This window comes from Grampus griseus, assembly GCF_964374135.1.
Source record: "Grampus griseus genome assembly, chromosome: 8".
Taxonomy (NCBI): domain Eukaryota; kingdom Metazoa; phylum Chordata; class Mammalia; order Artiodactyla; family Delphinidae; genus Grampus; species Grampus griseus.
Genome location: NC_139002.1, coordinates 62,518,836 through 62,541,579, shown reverse-complemented (window position 1 = coordinate 62,541,579; position 22,744 = coordinate 62,518,836). Strand labels below are relative to the sequence as shown.

The following is a 22,744-nucleotide window of genomic DNA, read 5'->3' as shown; positions in this document are numbered from 1 at the left end:
CAATGGAAGCGAGAGGTGGGGGGCCACCATGGGAGGCCAGGAGGGCTAGGTTTCAAGAAGCCAGTGATCAGTGTTTCAGTGTTCCAGAATGATCCAGCAAGGAGATAAAAATGTGTCCATCGGATGTAGAGTACAGCGATGACTGGAAGCTTAGTGAAAGCAGTGTCACAGGAGAGGAAGACTCTCTGTGTAGATGGAGGAGGGGGTGAGAGGTGAGAAATTGGAGGAAGTGAACAAACCTTTCCGAGAGGGCAACGTCTCCACGGATTCGGCTCTCACTCAGTCCTTAAAGGCCTTCATGGGGCTTTAGGCCTCCTCCTTCTTGAACGTCAGCAGCATTTGAAGCCCTGGCTCCCTTAGCCACAGAGGCACCGCCCTTCCCTGGATTTCTTTCTGTCTCTCTCTCTGGCCAGTTAAGGCTGCCTTGGTCCAGCTGATGGTTCAGGCCCGAAATCTGCCCATCATCCGTGACTCCTCCCACTCCCTCATCCCCTGCCTCAAGCCATCATCAAGTCCTGCCTGTTCTACCTGCGAAACGTCCCGCAGAGCTATCCGCTTCTCCCCATTTTCCTTGCTAACACTCATCCAATTCACCGTCAATTCACCCTCACCTGGACTCCCCCAAGTGTGTTACAAGGGCTGTCCTAAGATAACCTTCCCATCTGTGTGATCCTTGTTTACAAAGGGGCAGCAGTAGAGATCTTCACAAGACGTGAGCCATATTGCAGCACCCACTCTTAAGATGCTTTCATGGCTTCCATTTGTCCCCGGCATAAAGTCAGAATCATCAGTATGGCCTTCGAGCCCCTGCCCCATTTCATACCTTCTGCCTCAGCACTCTACACCTCACACACGTTGTGCCCTACCTGCCCCGACACCCTCAGCCCCTTCTTGACTGCAGACTCTAAACCTCCCATTCAGTTCCCTCTTCTGAATGTTTCTGTATCCCTCTTCTCCGCCCACCATTGTCTAGCAAATACCTACATTAAGTAGATCCTGACTTGAATGTGGCTTCCTCAGAGAAGCACTCCCTGACTCCCTGACTGTGGTAAGCCCCTCCTCTATCCATGCCTTCACAGCTCCCGGCACTCCTCCCTCACAGCCCTTATCACACTTCTAATTACTTGTCCAATTCCTGGACTGTTTCCTTTATTCTCTGAGGTGTCTCCAGTGCCTCCACATAACAGGTGCTCAATCTCTTGTTAAATAGAGAGGGAAGTAGGGCTAAAGGTATATATATATATATATACATATATATATATATATATATATAGAGAGAGAGAGAGAGAGAGAGAGAGGGAGATTATATATATATTATAGAGAGAGAGAGAGAGAGACTTCAGCATAGTTAAATGTTGGTAGAAGGCTCTGGCAGAGACGACATTGTTGAGATTCGGGTGAGGTTGCCAAGCACATGATTATTGAGGTATTAATCCTGGATGAGAAGAAAAATGAGAAAGAATTGGCCACACGTTTAAGTCTACAGATGGAAGGAAGGGAGTCTGAAGGCATTTAGGTCTGAACAATAGGAAAAAACAATCTGCTGGGGGGTGGAGGGGGGACGGGAATCAGAGTGGGATGGGACCTGCCAGGTAAAGACTGGAGTGGGTCCTGAGGAGCTTCCTGGGCCCCAGACGGTGTGAGGCAGCACAAGGGCCCTGCGGGGGCACTGAGCATGCTTGAGTCCTGGTGTGGCCTAGACCCCAGCCTGGACGGTTGATTCCTCCCCCATCATGACCTTTTTGCTTCCGATTTTCTCCCAGGCCAGGAATCGTGAGCTGGAGCCAGGGTCCAAGTTGGATCTGATCCAAAGCCTGAGATCAAGCTGGGCCCGGAGCCTGGCCTGGAGCTGGAGCCCGAGCCACAACTGGACTGCCCCTGCCATGCAGAAGGAGCGGGGCATTGCACCTTCTTGCCCAGGCATGCAGAGCCCCAGGCCCCTACCCCTGCTATCACTGCTGCTGCTCCTGGGCGCGGGGGTGCCGGGCGCCTGGGGCCAGGCTGGGAGCTTGGACCTGCAGATTGATGAGGAGCAGCCAGCGGGCACACTGATCGGGGACATCAGTGCAGGGCTTCCAGCGGGCACGGCAGCACCTCCCATGTACTTCATCTCTGCCCAGGAGGGCAGCGGTGTGGGCACAGACCTGGCCATTGACGAACACAGCGGGGTGGTCCGTACAGCCCGGGTCTTGGACCGCGAGCGGCGGGATCGCTACCGCTTCACCGCAGTCACTCCTGATGGCGCCACCGTGGAAGTTACCGTGCGAGTGGCTGACATCAATGACCACGCTCCAGCCTTCCCACAGGCTCGAGCTGTCCTGCAGATACCTGAGCATACCGCTCTTGGCACCCGCTACCCACTGGAGCCTGCTCGTGACGCAGATGCTGGCCGCCTAGGAACCCAGGGCTATGCGCTGTCTGGTGATGGGGCTGGAGAGACCTTCCGGCTGGAGACACGTCCCGGTCCAGATGGGGCCCCAGTGCCTGAGCTGGTAGTTACCGGGGAGCTGGACCGAGAGAACCGCTCACACTACATGCTGCAACTGGAGGCCTACGACGGTGGTTCACCACCCCGGAGGGCCCAGGCCCTACTGGACGTGACGTTGCTGGACATCAATGACCATGCCCCAGCTTTCAATCAGAGCCGCTACCACGCTGTGGTGTCCGAGAGCCTGGCCCCCGGCAGTCCTGTCTTGCAGGTGTATGCCTCTGATGCCGATGCCGGTGCCAACGGGGCTGTAACTTATGAGATCAACCGGAGGCAGAGCGAGGGTGACGGACCCTTCTCCATCGACGCACACACGGGGCTGCTGCGGCTGGAGCGGCCACTGGACTTCGAGCAACGGCGGGTCCATGAACTGGTGGTACAGGCACGGGATGGAGGGGCTCACCCTGAGCTGGGCTCGGCCTTTGTGACGGTGCACGTGCGAGATGCCAATGACAATCAGCCCTCAATGACTGTCATCTTCCTGAGTGCGGACGGCTCCCCCCGAGTGTCTGAGGCTGCCCCCCCTGGCCAGCTGGTTGCTCGAATCTCTGTGTCAGACCCAGACGATGGTGACTTTGCCCATGTCAATGTGTCCCTGGAGGGTGGAGAGGGCCACTTTGCACTCAGCACCCAGGACAGCGTCATCTACCTGGTGTGCGTGGCTCGGCAGCTGGATCGAGAGGAAAGGGATGCCTATAACTTGCGAGTTACTGCCACAGACTCAGGCTCACCCCCGCTGCGAGCCGAGGCTGCCTTTGTGCTGCATGTCACTGATGTCAACGACAACGCCCCTGCCTTTGACCGCCAGCTCTACCGACCCGAGCCCCTGCCTGAGGTTGCGCTGCCTGGCAGCTTCGTGGTGCGAGTGATGGCCCGGGACCCTGACCAGGGCACCAACGGTCAGGTCACCTATAGCCTGGCCCCAGGTGCCCACACCCGCTGGTTCTCCATCGACCCCACTTCAGGCATCATCACCACAGCTGCTTCACTGGACTATGAGTTGGAACCACAGCCGCAGCTAATTGTGGTGGCCACGGATGGGGGCTTGCCCCCTCTCATCTCCTCTGCCACAGTGAGTGTGGCCTTGCAGGATGTGAATGATAATGAGCCACAGTTCCAGAGGACTTTCTACAATGCCTCCTTGCCTGAGGGCACCCAGCCCGGAACCTGCTTCCTGCAGGTGGGTAAGCCCCCCCCCCACCCCCGCACACAGCAGGATGATTCTGTGGGCAGCAGTGGATCGATCAGAGGGTCACAGGGGACCTCAGAGCAGGCACCAAGCCTTGCAGGTGCCATCTGTTGATGGTGACATATGCCAGAGGGTTCGGTCCTACTCGATGAGCTCCACAGTCTGTGCGGAGGGTGAGGATTAATGAGAAGACGAGAAAGCAGGGTACAAGAGCTGGGCCAGGTAATCTTGGCAGTTGAGAGAATTAAGATTGGATATAGAGAAAATGTGTCTTGCGGTGGCAGGAAATGAGAGAGGACTCTTTAAAGTTTCAAAGTTGTTCTGCAGGGCAGAGACGGAGATCCTGCACACCCATGTGGCTCCTGTTCCCCAAGGGAGATGCCAGCATTTACAGAGCTCTCCAACCCTAGTCTAGTGCTGAGGTGTCCTGGAATACACCCCCATCCCTGTCCTTGGAACTGAGCCTTGATGGGACACTTGGGCTCAGGCACGAGGACGAGAGACAACAAGAAGTATCCAGTGAGATCCCAATGTCCAGAGCAGGAAGACCTCAGAGGAAAAGGCAGGAGCCCTGGAGAGGCTGTGGGGGCCACAGGCTTCCTGCAAGTCAGGCTTGGAGGAGATGGGTGGAGCATGAAACTGGAGAGGCAGGCTGAGGCCAAACTGCAGAAGTCCTTGGACACCAAGCCATGAAGGGCTAGGGCTTTACTTGGAAGGCAAAAGAGGTCACTGAACTTCTTTGAGGCAGAAAAGGCATAATCAAATTTGGTTTTGTTTTTTTTTTCAAGACTTTATGTTTTGGGGGCAGTTTTAGATTCATAGCAATATTGAGTGGAGGGTACAGATTTCTCATATACCCCATGCCCCCACTCATAGCCTCACGCATTATCAACATCCCACGCCAGGGTGGTACATTTGTTACAACAGATGAACCTACGTTGACACATCACTGCCACCCAAGTCCATAGTTTACATTAGGGTTCACTCTTGGTGGTGTATATTCTATGGGTTTGGACAAAAGTATAAAGTATATGTATAATTGACATATATAATGACATACACTATAGTATTATAGAGAGTAGTTTCACTGCCCTAAAAATCCTCTGTTCTCTACCTATTCATCCCTCCCTCCTCACTACAGATTGTTTTTTTGTTTGTTTGTTTTTTGGCCGTGCCACACAGCATATGGGATCTTAGTTCCCGACCAGGGATCAAACCCGTGCTCCCTGCATGGAAGTGCACAGTCTTAACTACTGGGACCACCAGGGAAGTCCCATTTTTGTATTTTTTTTTTTTGGAAGCTAACTTGCTTTAAGGGTGAAAGAGAGATTAGATCAATGGTAAGTGATACATTCAAAAATTAACTTACCCACTGTAAGCCTGGCACTCTGCTGGGCCCTGAGAACAAAGAAAGGAAACAGTCTTATTCCCAGGCCGGTCCCAGTCTAGGCAAGGAGACACACCAGTAACTAGTAATGCATCAGGCTGCATATGAGGGGCTATGGAAGCCTAGAGGCAGACCTTTGCAGAAGCAGTGAGACTTTGCCAAGTGGATAACATGGGGTATGAGGACAGGGACTCCAAGGCCACAGAAAGAGCTACAGAACACCATGATGTGTTCATGGAACTGCATTGTTCAAGTTGGCCTCGACTGTGCTGATGAGAAAGAGTTATGGGGAGGTGAGACAAGCGAGTAGACAGGGACCAGCTGCCAAGCTTTGACTTTACATTAGAAATCACAGGGAGCCATTGAGAGGCTCTAGGCAAATCTGATACGTCTTCTGGAAAGATTGCTTTGGCTGCCCCATGGAATATGGATGCAGGAGAGGAGACTGGGGGCAGGGTGGTCTCTTAGGAGATTCGTGCTTGAAGTCTTTATGTCTCAGAAGTCCAGCAGATCCCCGAGCATTTTCTAGGAGCTGCCTGTTGGCCTAGACTTTCAAGCCAGTGCCTAGGCCTGGCTGACCTCCTGTCTGGCCAGACTCTGGGTACTTGCCTGCCTACTGCTGTCCAGCTCCCACCCACTCTCCCATGTGTTTACTCTCCCTCTTGGCCCAGGACCAATGGGCTGTGGCTTCCAAACGTCTTCCCTCCTCACTAGTGCCTGAAGCAAGAGGGCATCTCTCCAGGTGGTTTCCTGGAGTTTTTACTAGTAGTAATCATAGGAAAGCAGGGGTAAAAATGACCGTTGGGTGTTCATAACTGTTACAAGAAGTCTTAATATTTGATTCATTCAGTATTCGTTTATCAAGTATCTGCCATGTGCCTGTCATTGTATTAGGGACACAGAACACAGTAATGACTGAGTAACCACTACCTAATTCATGGAGTTTATAGTCTAGAGGTGAGATTCATATGCAGAGAAACAGTTTTATTCCAATAATAAAAACTTCTATATGGGGATATTCATGAGGTACAGATAGGCAGTTCGAACGTTTTCTCAAAAGAAAGGACCTTTGAGCTGAGACTTAAAAGATGAGCAGGAGCTGATGAGGGGACGAGATAAGGGAAGGGTTGAAGCAGAGGTGACACGCAGAGAGAAGTGGAAGAGCTTGACTTGTCTGACTCGTTCAAGGGCCTACAAGTGGCTCGGTATCTCTGGAATTTAAGGTGTGAGATGAAAGAGTGGGAGATGAGACTGCAGGAGGCCAGATGGTGAGGAGTCAAGCCAAGCCGAGGAGTTGGAGCATTTTTCTTTCGGGGACACTGAAGACATCTGAGTAGAGGAATAATATGACATTTGTCTTCTCAAAAGATGCTTTTATTAGTTAGTGTAGAGCAGTGGTTCACAACGGCTGGTGATTTTGCCCTCTGGAGGGGACATCTGGCAATGTTTAGAGATATTTTTGGTTGTCACAACTGGTGGGATCTATTGGTATCTAGTGGGTAGAGATGCTGTCAACATCCTATAATGCACATGACAGCACCACAACAAAGAGTTTATCTGATCCAAAATGTCAGTCATGCCAAGGTTGAGAAGTCCTGGTATGGAGGACAGATCGGAGGGTCAGACGCCTATGAGAAGGGAGCTACAGTAATCCAGGGGAGAGACGACTCAGGCCCAAGTCAGGACAGTGATAATGGTGATGGAGAGCAACAGACAAGTAGGAGGGATAATGAGGATTTACTTAGTCCCTGCTTGATTGATATGCCAAGAGAGGAAAAGGGAAGAACACATTGCTGGCTCGAGCAACTGCGTGGATGGAGGAATCATTAGAGAGGGGTTGGGATTATCATGAGTTTAGTTTAGGACAGGTTGGATTTAAGGGGCCTGTGGGACGTCCAAGTGGAGATGTTGAGCAGGCATCTGGATGTACAAGTTTGGAGCACAGAGGAGTGGTCTGGGTCAAAGTACAGATGAGGGTCAAAGCCACAGCAGTGGAAGAGAAGGCCCTGAGCGTGTGCAGAATGAGAAGAGGCCAAGGAAAGATTCCAGAGAACAACAGTGTATAACAGACAGAGTAAGGAGAGGTGGAGGGAGGCTGGGAGTGGGGAAGCAGTGGGTGGAGAAGCAGGAGAGCACAGTGTTAAAGTGTCAAAGCAGGAGGGACACCTGGGAAGGAGGTCAGCATGGGGCAGATGAAGTAAGTTTGTGGTCTGCTAGGAATTTTAGAGAGTTCACAGATGAAGGTCTTTATTTTCTCCTTGCACTAGTGCATGTGATGAGAGCTAGGGGTGGGGTGGGGTGGGGACAAGAGGAGAGAGATGAGGTTAGTTACAGCTTTCAGGCAGAGCTGGAAGTGGGAGCTGACCAAGGTTGGACTATGTAGCAAGGCTGAGAGCCTGCTGAAACTGGAGACTGCAATTGCACTAGGACCTCTGAGCAGGGGCTGCACAGGCCAGAAAATTCACTTCTGCCTTGGTCATTTCCAGTCAACGGCCCCTGCGCCTTTTGGGGTCACTTCCTGACAACTTCTCTTGACCACTATTTATTGCTTTCTTCCTGCAGCGGGTCAGAGGGCAGAGGTCTTTAACAGCTTCTGGAGACGGTGCGGCAGCTGTGCTGCAGCCCGCCAGACTGATCCAGGGGGAAGTTTGTCTCCTGGGATATCCAGGCCCACAGCCATAGTAAAGAGTTGGGGCAGGAGCTGTTTCCAGGGTTCAGCATGGCAAGGTCTTAGTGTCTCTCAGGAGGGTAAACAATGGCACAAATCACTTCTGTCAAAGGCCCGGGCAACGATCAGCAGTCCTCGGCTAGGCTTCTCTCTGAGCAACATTTTCTGGCCAAGAAAGGGGAACTCTCCAGCTTCCTTTTGCAGCATATCATGACCCTGAGGCCCGTGTAGCCACAAAGAGTACTTTGTCACAAGCTACAGCAGCCTGCACCAGCTAACTCACTACTGAGGGCCTAATGTGCACCCAATTTATAAAACTTAGTTTGAAAGAAGCTTTTGTTGTAAGGCAGGGCAATCTGAATGTCTGTTTACTCAATGAACAAATATACATAGAGTACCTACTGTGTGCCTGGCCCTGTTTACTAAATGAACAAATATACATAGAGTACCTACTGTGTGCCTGGCCCTGTCCTAGGCTCAGAAGCTTTTGGAATGGTGTCTCCTGCTGATCTGGCTCTGAAATGTTCAGAGGCTCCTGACATTGGTGTCCAGTCATAAACTCTTCCTGAGCCAGTCTGGGAGATGCCTGAGAAGTCACCAGGAAAACCTTCCCCTATTTCTTAGTTTTGGGGAGCCCCTGGAACTTAATGACCTCGGTATTTTCCTATAGACCTGCAGTTCTCCCTTTCTCATTTCCAATGAGGTTGGCTTGAGAGATGAAGGGACGCTAAAGGTGCCTGAGCCACATCCCATAAATTCATAGTGCAGATCCTGATCACTCCAGTTACCAGATCCGAGTACCAATCGGATCCCACTTTATAACCAAACGCAATAAAGAGCAGGCCTATAACATCAGTCTCAATAACTCTGTCGGTCAGCCAGTTCTCTGATTGGAGTGATTATGAGACTTGGCGATGGTTATTAACTCCCTGTGACCCACCTGGAATTTGCTATCACAGCCCTTAGCACTCTCCTTTTAAGTACAGTTGGTCCTCATCATTTGCAGATTCTGTATTTGTGAATTCGCCAACTCTCTAAAATCTATTTGTAACCCTTGAATCAATACTCATGGAGCTTTCACAGTCATTCCCGGACATGTGCAGAAGGATGGAAAATTCAAGTCTCTCAACAAGCACATTCCCGGCTGAGGTCGAACAAGGCAAAGCTCTGCCTTCATGTTACAGCTCTTATATGGTAAACAAGGGTCCTTTTCGTGGTCTGTTTAATGCCACGTTTTTTGCATTTTTGTGCTTTTTGTTTGGTGATTTTGCTGTATAAAATTGTCCCCAACTGTAGTGCTGAAGTGATGTCTGTTTTCCTAAACACAAGAAGGCTGTGCTGTGCCTTATGGAGAAAATACATGTGTTAGATAAGTTTCATTTAGTTATGAGTTGTGCCATTGGCCATGAATTCAGTGTTAATGAACCAACAATATATATTAAATAAGGTGCCTTTAAACAGAAACACACATAAAACAAAGTTCTATATTGACCAGTCGACAAAAATGTTGTGATCAGAGTCTCACAGGAACCTAACGCAAGTGGTGAGGTCTGAGCTGGGTTTGGATTTTGGCCCGTGTCCTACTAGTCCCTTCTGTGTGTCCACCATCCCAAGACTCTGGGCACCAACTGGCCCAGGGCCTGCTCCTTCCAGTTGCCCCTTAGTTATGGCTTTTCTGGCCAAAAAGATGGGGCATTACTCACCCCAGCCTCTCCCCAGGTGACAGCCACAGATGCAGACAGTGGCCCATTTGGCCTCCTCTCCTATTCCTTGGGTGCCGGACTTGGGGCCTCGGGGTCTCCCCCATTCCGCATCGATGCCCACAGTGGCGACGTGTGCACGACCCGGACCCTGGACCGCGATCAGGGGCCCTCAAGCTTCGACTTCACAGTGACAGCTGTGGATGGGGTGAGTGGACAGTCTGTGGGCAGACTGGGGTAGGGCATTCACCAGGGCCAATCAAGGGCCACCTGACTTAACGGCTGCATGTCTCACCAGGGAGGCCTCAAGTCTATGGTGTACGTGAAGGTGTTTGTGTCAGACGAGAATGACAACCCACCTCAGTTTTATCCACGGGAGTATGCTGCCAGTCTGAGCGCCCACAGTACACCAGGCACAGCTGTGCTGAGGGTGCGTGCCCATGACCCTGACCAGGGACCCCACGGGCGACTCTCCTACCACATCCTGGCTGGCAATAGCCCCCCACTGTTTGCCTTGGATGAGCACTCAGGTGAGGATCTTCACATTCCCAGGGCTTGCCTCCCCATCTGCCTAAATGAAGCACTGCCTGCCCCCCACCCCCCAACCTTTCCAGCTCTATTCTGTTTCCTTATACATCTCCACTTCTCCGTCCTCCCAGGGCTGTTGACGGTAGCCTGGCCCTTGGCCAGACGGGCCAATTCCGTGGTGCAGCTGGAGATCGGGGCTCAGGATGGAGGTGGCCTGCAGGCAGAGCCCAGTGCCCGAGTCAACGTCAGCATTGTGCCTGGAACTCCCATACCACCAGTATTTGAGCAACTACAGTATGTCTTTTCTGTGCCAGAGGATGTGGCACCAGGCACCAGTGTGGGTGTAGTCCAAGCACACAATCCATCAGGTATCACTTATCATTATATCCATTCGGTGCCGTACCCAGACACCCCAACATAACCCTCGAGTATCACACCACTGATAGCCCCAATACAAAACACTCTGGTTCCAATCCCCGCCACCTCCGTGGGCATGGTACAGGCACTCTGCTTCATCCCCAGGTACACGAATGTCACCCTGGTGCCACCCAGCTTCTCTGCCAACACCTGCCCCTCCCCCTAATACTTCGAAAGGCCCAGGTGTGGGCACTGCCTAGCCCTTTTGGGGATCGGAGTCTGGGCTCCAACTCAATAGGTGTCCCCCCATCTCTTTTCTGACCCTTCTTTCCTCTTCCCTAGGTCGCCTGGGGCCTGTGACCCTCACCCTATCAGGTGGGGATCCCCGAGGACTCTTCTCCCTAGATGGGGCCACAGGGCTGTTACAAACGCTTCGAGCTCTGGACCGGGAGCTGCTGGGACCAGTGCTAGAGCTGGAGGTACGGGCAGGCAGTGGAGTGCCCCCGGCTTTCGCCGTAGCTCGGGTGCGTGTGCTGCTGGATGATGTGAATGACAACTCCCCTGCCTTCCCTGCACCTGAAGACACGGTGTTGCTGCCGCCAAGCACTGCCCCAGGGACTCCCATCTATACACTGCGGGCTCTGGACCCCGACTCAGGCGTTAACAGTCGAGTCACCTTTACCCTGCTTGCTGGGGGTGGCGGGGCCTTCACTGTGGACCCCACCACAGGCCACATACTGCTTATGGGTCCTCTGGGGCCTCCAGGGGGGCCAGCCCATGAACTGGAGCTGGAAGCCCGGGATGGCGGCTCCCCACCCCGCACCAGCCACTTTCGACTGCGGGTGGTGGTACAGGACTTGGGGACCCGTGGGCTGGCTCCCCACTTCGACAGCCCTACCTACCGTGTGGACCTGCCCTCAGGCACCACCCCTGGAACTCAAGTCCTGCAAGTGCAGGCTCGAGCACCAGATGGGGGCCCTGTCACCTACCGCCTTGCAGCAGATGGGCCAAGTAGCCCCTTTGGCCTGGAGCCACAGACTGGGTGGCTCTGGGTGCGAGCAGCACTGGACCGTGAGGCCCAGGAGTTATACACGCTGAAAGTAACGGCAGTGTCTGGGTCCAAAGCTGAGTTGGGGCAGCAGACAGCCACAGCCACCGTGAGGGTCAGCATCCTCAACCAGAATGACCACAGTCCCCGCTTGTTTGAGGAGCCCACCTTCCTGGCTGTGGCTGAGAACCAGCCCCCAGGGACCAGTGTGGGCCGGGTCTTTGCCACTGACCGAGACTCAGGACCCAATGGACGTCTGACCTACAGCCTGCGACAGCTGTCAGAAGACAGCAAGGCCTTCCGCATCCACCCCCAGACTGGTGAGCACTGGGACCCAAAATCTGAGAGCCCATAGCCTCATCCTCTGACTGGGTGAGCACCCAGACACGCTCCCCAGAGCCTGGCCACGAGGACCAGGACTGAGCTAGAGTTTTACCCGGGCATTCCCTTCCACACTCCCCAAACCCCGGCCTCTCATGGACCTCAGGCTCTGCATCCCTAGCTACCCCATACATGATCTCTGTCTGTCCTGCACTCCCAGGAGAGGTTACCACACTCCAAACTCTGGACCGTGAGCGGCAGAGCAGCTACCAGCTCCTGGTGCAGGTGCAGGATGGGGGGAGCCCACCCCGCAGTGTCACAGGCACCATACACATTGCAGTGCTCGACCTCAATGACAACAGCCCCACCTTCCTGCAGGCTTCAGGGGCTGCTGGTGGGGGCCTCCCCGTACAGGTATGTGAAGCTGCAGTACTCTGCCCTGAAGAAGTAAGAGGGTATATGGGTCTCTGCTTAGAACTGTAGGTGTAAGTAAGAGAGTCTGCGTCTTGGAACAGGTTTGAGAGCAAAAACGGGGCTCTGCCTGAACATAGGTGATGGGAACTCCATCCTGAGTTGTCTCAAGAACAGGAAGGAGACAACTGTAGATGAGTTGTGTTCCCACAGGTACCAGATGGTGTGCCTCCAGGAACGCTGGTGACAACTCTGCAGGCCAGGGATCCGGACGAGGGGGAGAATGGAACAATCCTATACATGCTAACTGGTACGGGGGCTGGAGAGAAGGGAGTTGGTGGGTGATGGCAGGCCCTCATGACATGCCCAGCTCTGGAACCCAAGGCCTCGCCCTTCCTCTGCCTGTCCCCAGGTCCTGGCTCAGAGCTCTTCTCTCTGCACCCTCACTCAGGGGAGCTGCTCACTGCAGCACCCCTGACCCGAGCAGAGCGGCCTCACTATGTGCTGACGCTAAGTGCTCACGACCAAGGCAGCCCCCCTCGGAGCTCCAGCCTCCAGCTGCTGGTGCAGGTATGGCTGCCCTTCCTCCAATCTGTCCACGTCTCCTTGGTCACCAGTGTGGGCACCCTCTCCTCTAGTCAGGCCACTCTGACCGCCCTTCCTGCTACTCAGCAGGCCAGCCCAGATTCCCTTTTACATGGGTCCGCCTGATTCCGTACTCCCTCCTGGGTCCACAACAGGTGCTTCCCTCAGCTCGCTCGGCTGAGCCTCTGCCGGAACCCTCAGACCCAGACCCGGCCGCACCTGTGCCTGTCGTGCTGACCGTGACAGCAGCCGAGGGCCTCCAGCCCGGCTCTCTGTTGGGCTCGGTGGCGCCGCCAGAGTCGGCGGGAGTGGGCGCACTCACCTACACACTGGTGGGCGGCGCGGACCCGGAGGGCACTTTCGCGCTGGACGCGGCCTCCGGGCGCTTGTACCTGGCGCGGCCCCTGGACTTCGAGGCGGGCCCGGCGTGGCGCGCGCTCACAGTGCGCGCCGAGGGGCCGGGAGGCGCGGGCGCGCGGCTGCTGCGAGTGCAGGTGCGCGTGCAGGACGAGAACGAGCATGCGCCGGCCTTCGCGCGTGACCCGCTGGCTCTGGCGCTTCCGGAGAACCCAGAGCCGGGGGCGACGCTGTACACTTTCCGCGCGTCGGACGCCGACGGCCCGGGCCCCAACAGCGACGTGCGCTACCGTCTGCTGCGCCAGGAGCCGCCCGTGCCCGCGCTTCGCCTGGACTCACGCACCGGGGCGCTCAGCGCCCCGAGAGGCCTGGACCGGGAGACCACTCCCGCTCTGCTGCTGCTCGTGGAAGCCACCGACCGGCCTGCCAATGCCAGCCGCCGCCGCGCAGCACGCGTTTCCGCGCGCGTCTTTGTCACGGATGAGAATGACAACGCTCCGGTCTTTGCGTCGCCCTCACGTGTGCGCCTCTCTGAGGATCAGCCGCCGGGGCCCGCAGCGCTGCATGTGGTAGCCCGGGACCCGGACCTGGGCGAGGCTGCACGCGTGTCCTATCGCCTGGCAGCTGGCGGGGACGGCTACTTCCGGCTACACCCCAGTACCGGTGAGTTGGGCCGGGGGTGGGGGTGGGGACGAGGAGGGTGCTGATGTGGGGCGAGTGTTGAGGTTTCCTTCCAACCCGCCCTACCGCTCAACTAGGAGCGCTGTCCGTGGTGCGGTCCCTGGACCGTGAACAGCGAGCTGAATTCTTGCTGACTGTGGTGGCCTCCGACCACGGCTCCCCGCCGCGCTCAGCCACACAGCTCCTGACTGTCAGTGTCGCCGACGTCAACGACGAGGCACCCACTTTCCAACAGCAGGAGTACAGCGTCCTCTTGCGTGAGAACAGCCCGCCTGGCACATCTCTGCTCACTCTGCGGGCAACCGACCCAGACCTGGGTAAGGCCTGGGGGGATGGGTTGAAAGAGGGATGGACTGGGTCAAGAAAGGATATATTCACCCTCTGATCTTCCCCCACGCTGCCTCTCCTCAGGGGCCAATGGGCAAGTGACTTATGGAGGCATCTCTGGCGAAAGCTTCTCCCTGGACCCAAACACTGGAGTTCTTACAACTCTTCGGGCCCTGGATCGGGAGGAGCAGGAGGAGATCAATCTGACAGGTGCGCGTTTGCAGGATCCCCAAAGCCTGAGGCGCTGTAAACAGCAGTGTTACGTGGGCAGGACCCGCAAAGTACATTTTATAAGCTTACAGCACAGTTTCTATTATATATATATATTTTTTTATTTTATTTTATTTTATTTATTTATTTTTGCGGTACGCGGGCCTCTCACTGTTGTGGCCTCTCCCGTTGTGGAGCACAGGCTCCGGACGGGCAGGCTCAGCAGCCATGGCTCACGGGCCCAGCCGCTTCGCGGCATGTGGGATCTTCCCGGACCGGGGCACGAACCCGTGTCCCCTGCAAAAGCAGGCGGACTCTCAACCACTGCGCCACCAGGGAAGCCCTCTATTATATTTTTAATCCTTTTGGGGAGTCAAGAGTTTGGCAGAGTGCAAGTTGAACTGACGTCTAGGCTGTCACCAGTGTGATCACGCTCTCAAATGCATAATGTCGCAGCTATGCCCTCTAGGGTTCCCTCAGGTTACACTGCAGCCGTTTAACAGAGGAGCAAGTGGATATTGAGTACCAAAGAGATTAAGTAACTTGCTTAGGCTAACACAACTTGGAAGTGGCAGAGCTGGGACTTGAACTCAGATCTTTTGTTACCTCACTTAGTGCCTTTTCTGTCACACCACCACATATATGTATGTGTGCCTGTGTGCTTGTGGGGTGTGGAGAGAGGGACATGTTCTGATTTTTGTGTGCACCTGGGGAACACTATGTGGTGTGGATTCCTCCATGGGATGGGAGCAGGCTGGATCTCACTGATTTTGCTTCCCAATAGTGTATGCCCGGGATGGGGGCTCGCCTCCGCTGTTGACCCATGTCACAGTGCGAGTGGCTGTGGAGGATGAGAATGACCACGCCCCAACCTTTGGGAGTGCCCATCTCTCCCTGGAGGTGCCTGAGGGCCAGGACCCACAGACCCTTACCACGCTGCGGGCCTCTGACCCGGATGTGGGAGCCAACGGGCAGCTGCAGTACCGCATCCTGGGTGAGAACCTTCCCGCACCCACTTGCCCAGGTGTACTCCTTGTTGGCCTGTGTCAGACCCAGCGTGCCCGGGTCTCCTTTTCCTTCTCTTTATGTTTCTGTGTCTCCAAGCATCTATTTCTGTGCCCCTCCAGTTCTTGATCTCCTCTTTGTCTCTTTTTATCTTTTTGTTTCTTTTCTTTCTTGATTGTCTCTCCCTGTAGAGCAGTTGTTCTCAAACTTTTTCGTCTCAGGAACCCTTAACATTCTTAATTTTTGAGAACTGTAAAGAACTTTGGCTTATATGATATCAGCATTTATTGATATAATAAAATGTGAAATAATAATTTAATATATAAAATATATAGTAAACAAATTATATCAGTATTTACAATATTTGATATTAAAGATGAGAAAATTTTAAAATATCATTGCAAAACAAGCCAATGAAGTATACCACTTGCCGTATTTCTGCGTAGGCCCAAGGAAATGTTAGGGTTTCAACTAACAATTTGTTGGACAGTAATGAGGTTACAAAGATTACAGCATGTATAACCGAACGCAAGCCAGCAAAAACGAGTGAATCTCTGAAAACAACACATATTTATGCTCTAAACTTTCTACCTAGAATATTCTGGGAAACACAAGACTACACAAGCACACACATTCCATTAACCATCCAAGTCATGATGTCATCACATGTCATGTAGCATCTGGATCCCACTCTGCATTTGTGAGTTGATGAGAATGAAAAAGTCATACAATGTCTTAGTATTACTATGAAAATAGTTTTGATCTTATGTACTCCCCAAAAGGGTCTCAGGGGAATCCCTGGGGTCTGCAGACCACACTCTTAGAAAAGCTACTTTGCAGTGTCTTTCTTTACCTTCTGTGTTTCTCTTTGTTTCTCTGCCTTTATCCCACTTTCCCTCTTTTCTCTCTCCCTCTCTCTTTCTCTTTCTTTGCCAGGTTGCCTGTAAATCACCCCCACTCCCACGGGCTGACACATGTATGTTTATGTGTGCATGCCCTTCTCTGCAGATGGGGACCCATCAGAAGCCTTTGTTCTGGACCTAGCTTCAGGGGAGTTTGGCACCATGAGGCCACTAGACCGGGAGGTGGAGCCAGCATTCCAGCTGCAGATAGAAGCCCGGGATGGAGGCCAGCCAGCTCTCAGCGCTACTCTGTTTGTGACAGTGACAGTGCTGGATGCTAATGACCATGCCCCCGCCTTCCCTGTGCCTGCCTACTCTGTGGAGGTGCCTGAGGATGCACCTGCAGGGACCCTGCTGCTGCAGCTACAGGCTCATGATCCTGATGCTGGGCCCAATGGCCGCGTGACCTACTACCTGGGTGCAGGTGCAGCAGGAGCCTTCCTACTGGAGCCCAGCTCTGGGGAATTGCGCACAGCCACAGCCCTGGACAGAGAGCAGTGTCCCAGTTATGCCTTTACCGTGAATGCAGTGGATGGTGCAGCTGCTGGACCCCTAAGCACCACGGTGCCTATCACCATCATGGTGCGCGATGTCAATGACCACGCGCCCACCTTCCCCACCAGTCCCCTGAGGCTGCGCCTGCCCCGCCCAGGCCCTAGCCTCAGTACCCCAACCCTGGCTCTGGCCACTCTGCGAGCTGAAGACCGTGACGCTGGTGCCAATGCCTCTATCCTATACCGGCTGGCAGGCACACCACCTCCTGGCACCACTGTGGACTCTTACACTGGTGAAATCCGTGTGGCCCGCTCCCCTGTATCCCTGGGTCCCCAGGATCGTGTCCTCTTCATCGTGGCAACCGACCTTGGCCGTCCAGCTCGCTCTGCCACTGGTGTGGTCATTGTTGGGCTGCAGGGAGAGTCTGAGCGTGGACCCCGCTTTCCCCGGACTAGTAGCGAAGCCATGCTCCGTGAGAATGCACCCCCAGGTGGGTGCCCAACCGTGTCGCCCAGCTTTGTATCCCTGGATGGGTTGGGGTTACTAACTAAAAATAGTCCCCAGACTCCCTCCGTCTAGTGCTCACATTTCAACCAATATCATCCCCTCTGCAGGGACTCCCATTGTCTCCCCCAAGGCTATCCATACAGGGGGCTCAAGTGGACCCATCACATACAGCATTCTCAGTGGGAATGAGAAAGGGACATTCTCCATCCAGCCTAGTACAGGTAAGGGGCGGGAGCAGGGGGCTCTGTGAGGGGACAGGCTCCTGGCGGGGGTCCTCTTTGGGCCCGAGGAGTCTCTGGTTGGGGAGAGGCTGCCCTTGAGTAGCGGGCCTCAGACAGGAGGCTCTAGGGCAAGCAAGAGGTCTGTCAGTGATACATTCCACCTCCCTCCAGGAGCCGTCACGGTTCGCTCAGCGGAGGGGCTGGACTTTGAGGCAAACCCACGGCTGCGACTGGTGCTGCAGGCGGAGAGTGGAGGAGCCTTTGCCTTCTCCGTGCTGACCCTAACCCTGCAAGATGCCAACGACAATGCTCCCCGCTTCCTGCGGCCCCACTACGTGGCCTTCTTGCCCGAGTCCAGGCCCTTGGAGGGACCCCTGCTGCAGGTGTGGGGTGTGACGGGAAGATGGGGGGCAGGGCTGGGCGGACTTTGTCTGTGGCCAGCCCAGTGCCAGCAGCCTCCTGCTTTCCCCAGGTCGAAGCAGATGACCTGGATCAAGGCCCCAGTGGACAGATCTCCTACAGTCTGGCCGCATCCCAGCCAGCCCGGGGATTGTTCCGTGTGGACTCAGCCACAGGCACTATCACTACCACAGCTATCCTGGACCGTGAGATCTGGGCCGAAACACGGTGAGGCTTGGGTGGGTCTGTAGACCCTGAGACTCCATCCCAGGTCCATCCAGTTTTGAGCCCCGCACGGAATCCCCTTCAATCCCTAGGCCACGTCTTGAGTTCCCCACCCCCCAGCCTGTCCTGAGCCCTCCTATCCCTGCCCAAGGTTCTCCCTTATCCCCAGGCCCCACCCCGATTGTGCTCTGTGTTCAGGCTGGTGCTGATGGCCACAGACAGAGGAAGCCCAGCCCTGGTGGGCTCAGCTACCCTGACGGTGATGGTCATCGACACCAATGACAATCGCCCCACCATCCCCCAGCCCTGGGAGCTCCGAGTGTCGGAAGGTGAGGACTGGGTAAAGTGAGAGGTACAAAGGGCGGTAGAGAAGCACTTTTCCCCACTCTGGGGCTCCAGGGGCCTCTGGGACCATGCCAAACACACTTGTCCCATGTATTGCAGATGCACTATTGGGCTCAGAGATTGCACAGGTAACAGGGAATGATGTGGACTCAGGACCAGTACTGTGGTATGTGCTGAGCCCTTCTGGGCCCCAGGATCCCTTCAGTGTAGGCCGCTATGGTGGCCGCCTCTCCCTCACGGGCCCCTTGGATTTCGAGCAGCGTGACCGCTACCACCTGCAGCTCCTGGCACATGACGGGCCTCACGAGGGCCGTGCCAACCTCACGGTGCTTGTGGAGGATGTCAATGACAATGCACCCGCCTTCTCACAGACCCTCTACCAGGTACTGATGCCCCCACCTCTGGGCCCAGGGTTGTTCACAACGGAGGGGAGTGACAAGGCTGGAAGGATCTGAGGTGGGCTGGATGTCAGAACTGACTTGGGGACGGATCTTTGGGGATATAAGACCAGCCTTATAAGTCCTGGGAACTGTGTCCAGGTTCTTCATCCGGTGCCCACAAATGGGGGAAGGGGCACAGTCCAAATTCTAAGGGGTAGATGGGCTCCAAGCTGGGACGGATGCCAAGCAGAGCTCATGAGACCAGGCTCCAGAACATAGGCTGAGTGGGCAGCTGGGACGCTTGGCCTTAAACCCTTGTCCTCACACCCCAGGTGATGCTGCTTGAGCACACACCCCCAGGCAGTGCCATTCTCTCCGTCTCTGCCACTGACCGGGATTCAGGTGCCAATGGTCATGTCTCCTACCACCTGGCTTCCCCTGCTGAGGGCTTCAGTGTTGACCCCAACAACGGTGCGTCCTTCCTGGGATCTACCCCTTATCCTTGACTGTGCTGGGCCATGTTTTGACCTCATTCCTGGAATTTCTTGCCTGAACTCTTAACTCCCTAGATCTCTGACCCAGGGAGGACATTTTCTGCCCTTTGTCTCTATTTTAAGCACTGTCCTGACTGCATGCCTAGAAGCCATTCTCTGAATCCTGGAGGCCCCTCTGTAATCTCCTCGCACACAGGCCACTCCCTGGAGTCTGACTTCCGAGGCCATTTCCCAGTCCTCGAAGGGTCACTCTGCTCACCCACAGCCTCTGCTGATGGCATATTTCTCTTCATTCCCTTCTCATCTCAGGGACCTTGTTCACAACAGTGGGGACAACGGCCTTGGGCCATGAAGGGCCAGGAGTGGTGGACGTGGTGCTGGAAGCACGAGATCATGGGACGCCGGCTCGGGCAGCACGCACCACAGTGCACGTGCAGCTGCAGGACCAGAACGACCACACCCCGAGCTTCACATTGTCACACTACCGTGTGGCGGTAACTGAGGATCTGCCCCCCGGTTCCACCCTGCTCACCCTGGAGGCCACAGATGCCGACGGAAGCCGCACCCACGCTGCCGTGGACTACAGCATTGTCAGTGGCAACCGGGGCCGAGTCTTCCAGCTGGAACCCCGGCTGGCTGAGACTGGGGAGGGTGATGGACTAGGCCCCCGGGCCCTGGGCTGCCTGGTGTTGCTTGAGCCTCTAGACTTCGAAAGCCTAGCCCAGTACAATCTAACTGTGGCTGCAGCTGACCGGGGGCAGCCACCTCGAAGCTCGGCTGTGCCGGTCACCGTCAGTGTGCTGGATGTCAATGATAACCCACCTGTCTTCACCCGAGCATCCTACCGTGTGGCAGTACCTGAGGACACACCTGTTGGAGCCGAGCTGCTGCACGTGGAGGCCTCCGACGCTGACCCAGGCCCGCATGGCCTTGTGCGTTTCACCCTCAGCTCAGGCGACCCTTTTGGGCTCTTTCAGCTGGATGAGAGCTCGGGTGACTTGCGACTGGCCCACCCCTTGGACTGTGAGACCCAGGCTCGACATCAGCTTGTCGTGCGGGCTGCCGACCCTGCCGGGGCACACTTTGCCCTGGCACCAGTGACCATCGAGGTGCAGGATGTGAATGACCACAGGCCAGCCTTCCCTCTGGGCTTGCTCAGCACCAGCCTGGCAGAGAACCAGCCTCCAGGCACTCTCGTGACTACTCTGCATGCGACGGATGGCGATGCTGGGGCTTTCGGAAGGCTCCGCTACGACCTGCTGGACGCTGGGCCGGGGCCTGAGGGCCGCGAGGCATTTGCGCTGAACAGCTCAACAGGGGAGTTGCGGGCACGAGTGGCCTTTGACTATGAGCACACAGGAAGCTTCCAGTTGCTGGTGGGTGCTACCGATGCTGGGAATTTGTCAGCCTCAGTCACTGTGTCAGTGCTGGTGACTGGTGAGGATGAATATGACCCAGTGTTCTTGGCTCCAGCTTTCCACTTCCAAGTGCCGGAAGGTGCCCGGCGTGGCCACAGCCTGGGTCACGTGCAGGCCACAGACGAGGATGGAGGTGCTGATGGCCTGGTGCTCTATTCCCTTGCCACCTCTTCCCCCTATTTTGGTATCAACCAGACTACAGGTGCCCTGTACCTGCGGGTGGACAGCCGGGCACCAGGCAGCGGAACAGGCACCTCTGGGGGTGGGGGCCGGACCCGACGTGAGGCACCACGGGAGCTGAGGCTGGAGGTGGTAGCACGGGGGCCTCTGCCTGGTTCCCGGAGTGCCACAGTGCCCGTAACTGTGGACATCACCCACACTGCGCTGGGCCTGGCACCTGACCTTAACCTGCTATTGGTGGGGGCTGTGGCGGCCTCCCTGGGAGTCGTGGTGGTGCTCGCATTGGCAGCCCTGGTCCTAGGGCTGGTGCGGGCCCGGAGCCGCAAGGCTGAGGCGGCACCTGGCCCGATGTCACAGGCAGCACCCCTGGCCAGTGGCTCTCTACAGAAGCTGGGCCGAGAGCCACCCAGCCCACCGCCTTCAGAGCACCTGTATCACCAGACTCTCCCCAGCTATGGTGGGCCAGGAGCTGGAGGACCCTACCCCCGTGGTGGCTCCCTGGACCCTTCACACTCAAGCGGCCGAGGCTCAGCGGAGGCTGCAGAGGATGACGAGATCCGCATGATCAACGAGTTCCCCCGTGTGGCCAGTGTGGCTTCCTCTCTGGCTGCCCGTGGCCCTGACTCCGGCATCCAGCAGGATGCAGATGGACTGAGTGACACATCCTGCGAGCCACCTGCCCCCGACACCTGGTATAAGGGCCGCAAGGCAGGGCTGCTGCTGCCGGGTGCAGGGGCCACTCTGTACCGAGAGGAGGGCCCCCCAGCCGCTGCCACAGCCTTCTTGGGGGGCTGTGGCCTAAGCCCTGCACCCACTGGGGACTATGGCTTTCCAGCAGATGGCAAGCCATGTGTGGCAGGAGCACTGACGGCCATTGTGGCTGGGGAGGAGGAGCTCCGTGGCAGCTATAACTGGGACTACCTGCTGAGCTGGTGCCCTCAGTTCCAGCCGCTGGCCAGCGTCTTCACAGAGATCGCCCGGCTCAAGGATGAGGCTCGGCCGTGTCCCCCGGCTCCCCGTATTGACCCACCACCCCTCATCACTGCCGTGGCCCACCCAGGAGCCAAGTCTGTGCCCCCCAAGCCAGCCAGCACGGCTACGACCCGGGCCATCTTCCCACCAGCCTCTCACCGCTCCCCCATCAGCCATGAAGGTTCCCTGTCCTCAGCTGCCATGTCCCCCAGCTTCTCGCCCTCACTGTCTCCTCTGGCTGCTCGCTCACCTGTCGTCTCGCCATTTGGGGTGGCCCAGGGCCCCTCAGCCTCAGCACTGAGTGCAGAGTCCGGCCTGGAGCCACCCGATGACACGGAGCTGCATATCTAGCTGTGGCCCAGGCTGGGCCCCGACCTGGGATGCGCACAGTGTCCCCAATGCAGGCCCCATCTGAGCCTGCCCTGGGCAGCCTCGGACCATGATTGGCCACGGGGGAGGCCAGATCCCCACCCCAGAGTCCTCCAGTGGGGACAGGTCTCACGTCTCACCCTGGCCCTGTCAGAGCACCAGCACCACGAGGCCCTGTTGGGCACTGACCTGTGGCCGGGTCCGGTGTGGAGAGAAAGATGATGAAGTAGGCAGCAGCCCTGGGTCCTCCTCAGTGAGGGCTTCTTGCCCTGTGCCAGCACCCTGAGATGGAGCTGAGACTTTATTTATTGGGGGGTAGGGGGAATGGGGGCAGTCCCTCTAACTTGTTTGGGCCCAGCTCCTTTGGGTTCCACTGACACCCCTGCCCCTGCCCAGAATCAAGTGCCAATTCTCACTCTGGAGCCTTAATAAACTGCAGTTTGTACCCAGTGTCCGGCTCTGTTCTGTGGGGGCCGTAGGGGTGGGGGGATGATGGGAAGCCACCTGGCACACTGTGGACACCTCAGGAGTCACAGAAGCTGGTGGACACAGGGGCATCTAGGGTGGGAGCGAGT

The 22,744-nt window shown here is 56.0% G+C and overlaps 1 protein-coding gene across 1 annotated transcript; it reads left to right on the top strand.

Annotated features, from left to right (window-relative positions):
• The first annotated feature begins 1,868 nt into the window (after positions 1–1,868).
• On the top strand, positions 1,869–22,596 carry DCHS1 (dachsous cadherin-related 1). Its single transcript, XM_082661199.1, has 20 exons — positions 1,869–3,668; positions 9,452–9,640; positions 9,731–9,962; positions 10,092–10,328; positions 10,660–11,685; positions 11,907–12,100; positions 12,311–12,407; positions 12,510–12,667; positions 12,838–13,702; positions 13,798–14,037; positions 14,132–14,257; positions 15,042–15,251; positions 16,271–17,149; positions 17,274–17,387; positions 17,559–17,770; positions 17,860–18,014; positions 18,210–18,340; positions 18,456–18,739; positions 19,069–19,207; positions 19,540–22,596. Exons 1-20 carry the CDS (start codon positions 1,884–1,886, stop codon positions 22,149–22,151), a joined length of 9,885 nt encoding a protein of 3,294 aa, XP_082517325.1. The 5' UTR covers positions 1,869–1,883; the 3' UTR covers positions 22,152–22,596.
• Positions 22,597–22,744: the final 148 nt, after the last annotated feature.

Coding starts and splice junctions, on each gene's coding strand:
- DCHS1 (XM_082661199.1), top strand. CDS start 1,884: ATGCAGAAGGAGCGGGGCATTGCACCTTCTTGCCCAGGCATGCAGAGC. Junction 14,258..15,041: donor GGAGGAGATCAATCTGACAG/GTGCGCGTTTGC, acceptor GCTTCCCAATAG/TGTATGCCCGGGATGGGGGC. Junction 15,252..16,270: donor GCTGCAGTACCGCATCCTGG/GTGAGAACCTTC, acceptor CCTTCTCTGCAG/ATGGGGACCCATCAGAAGCC.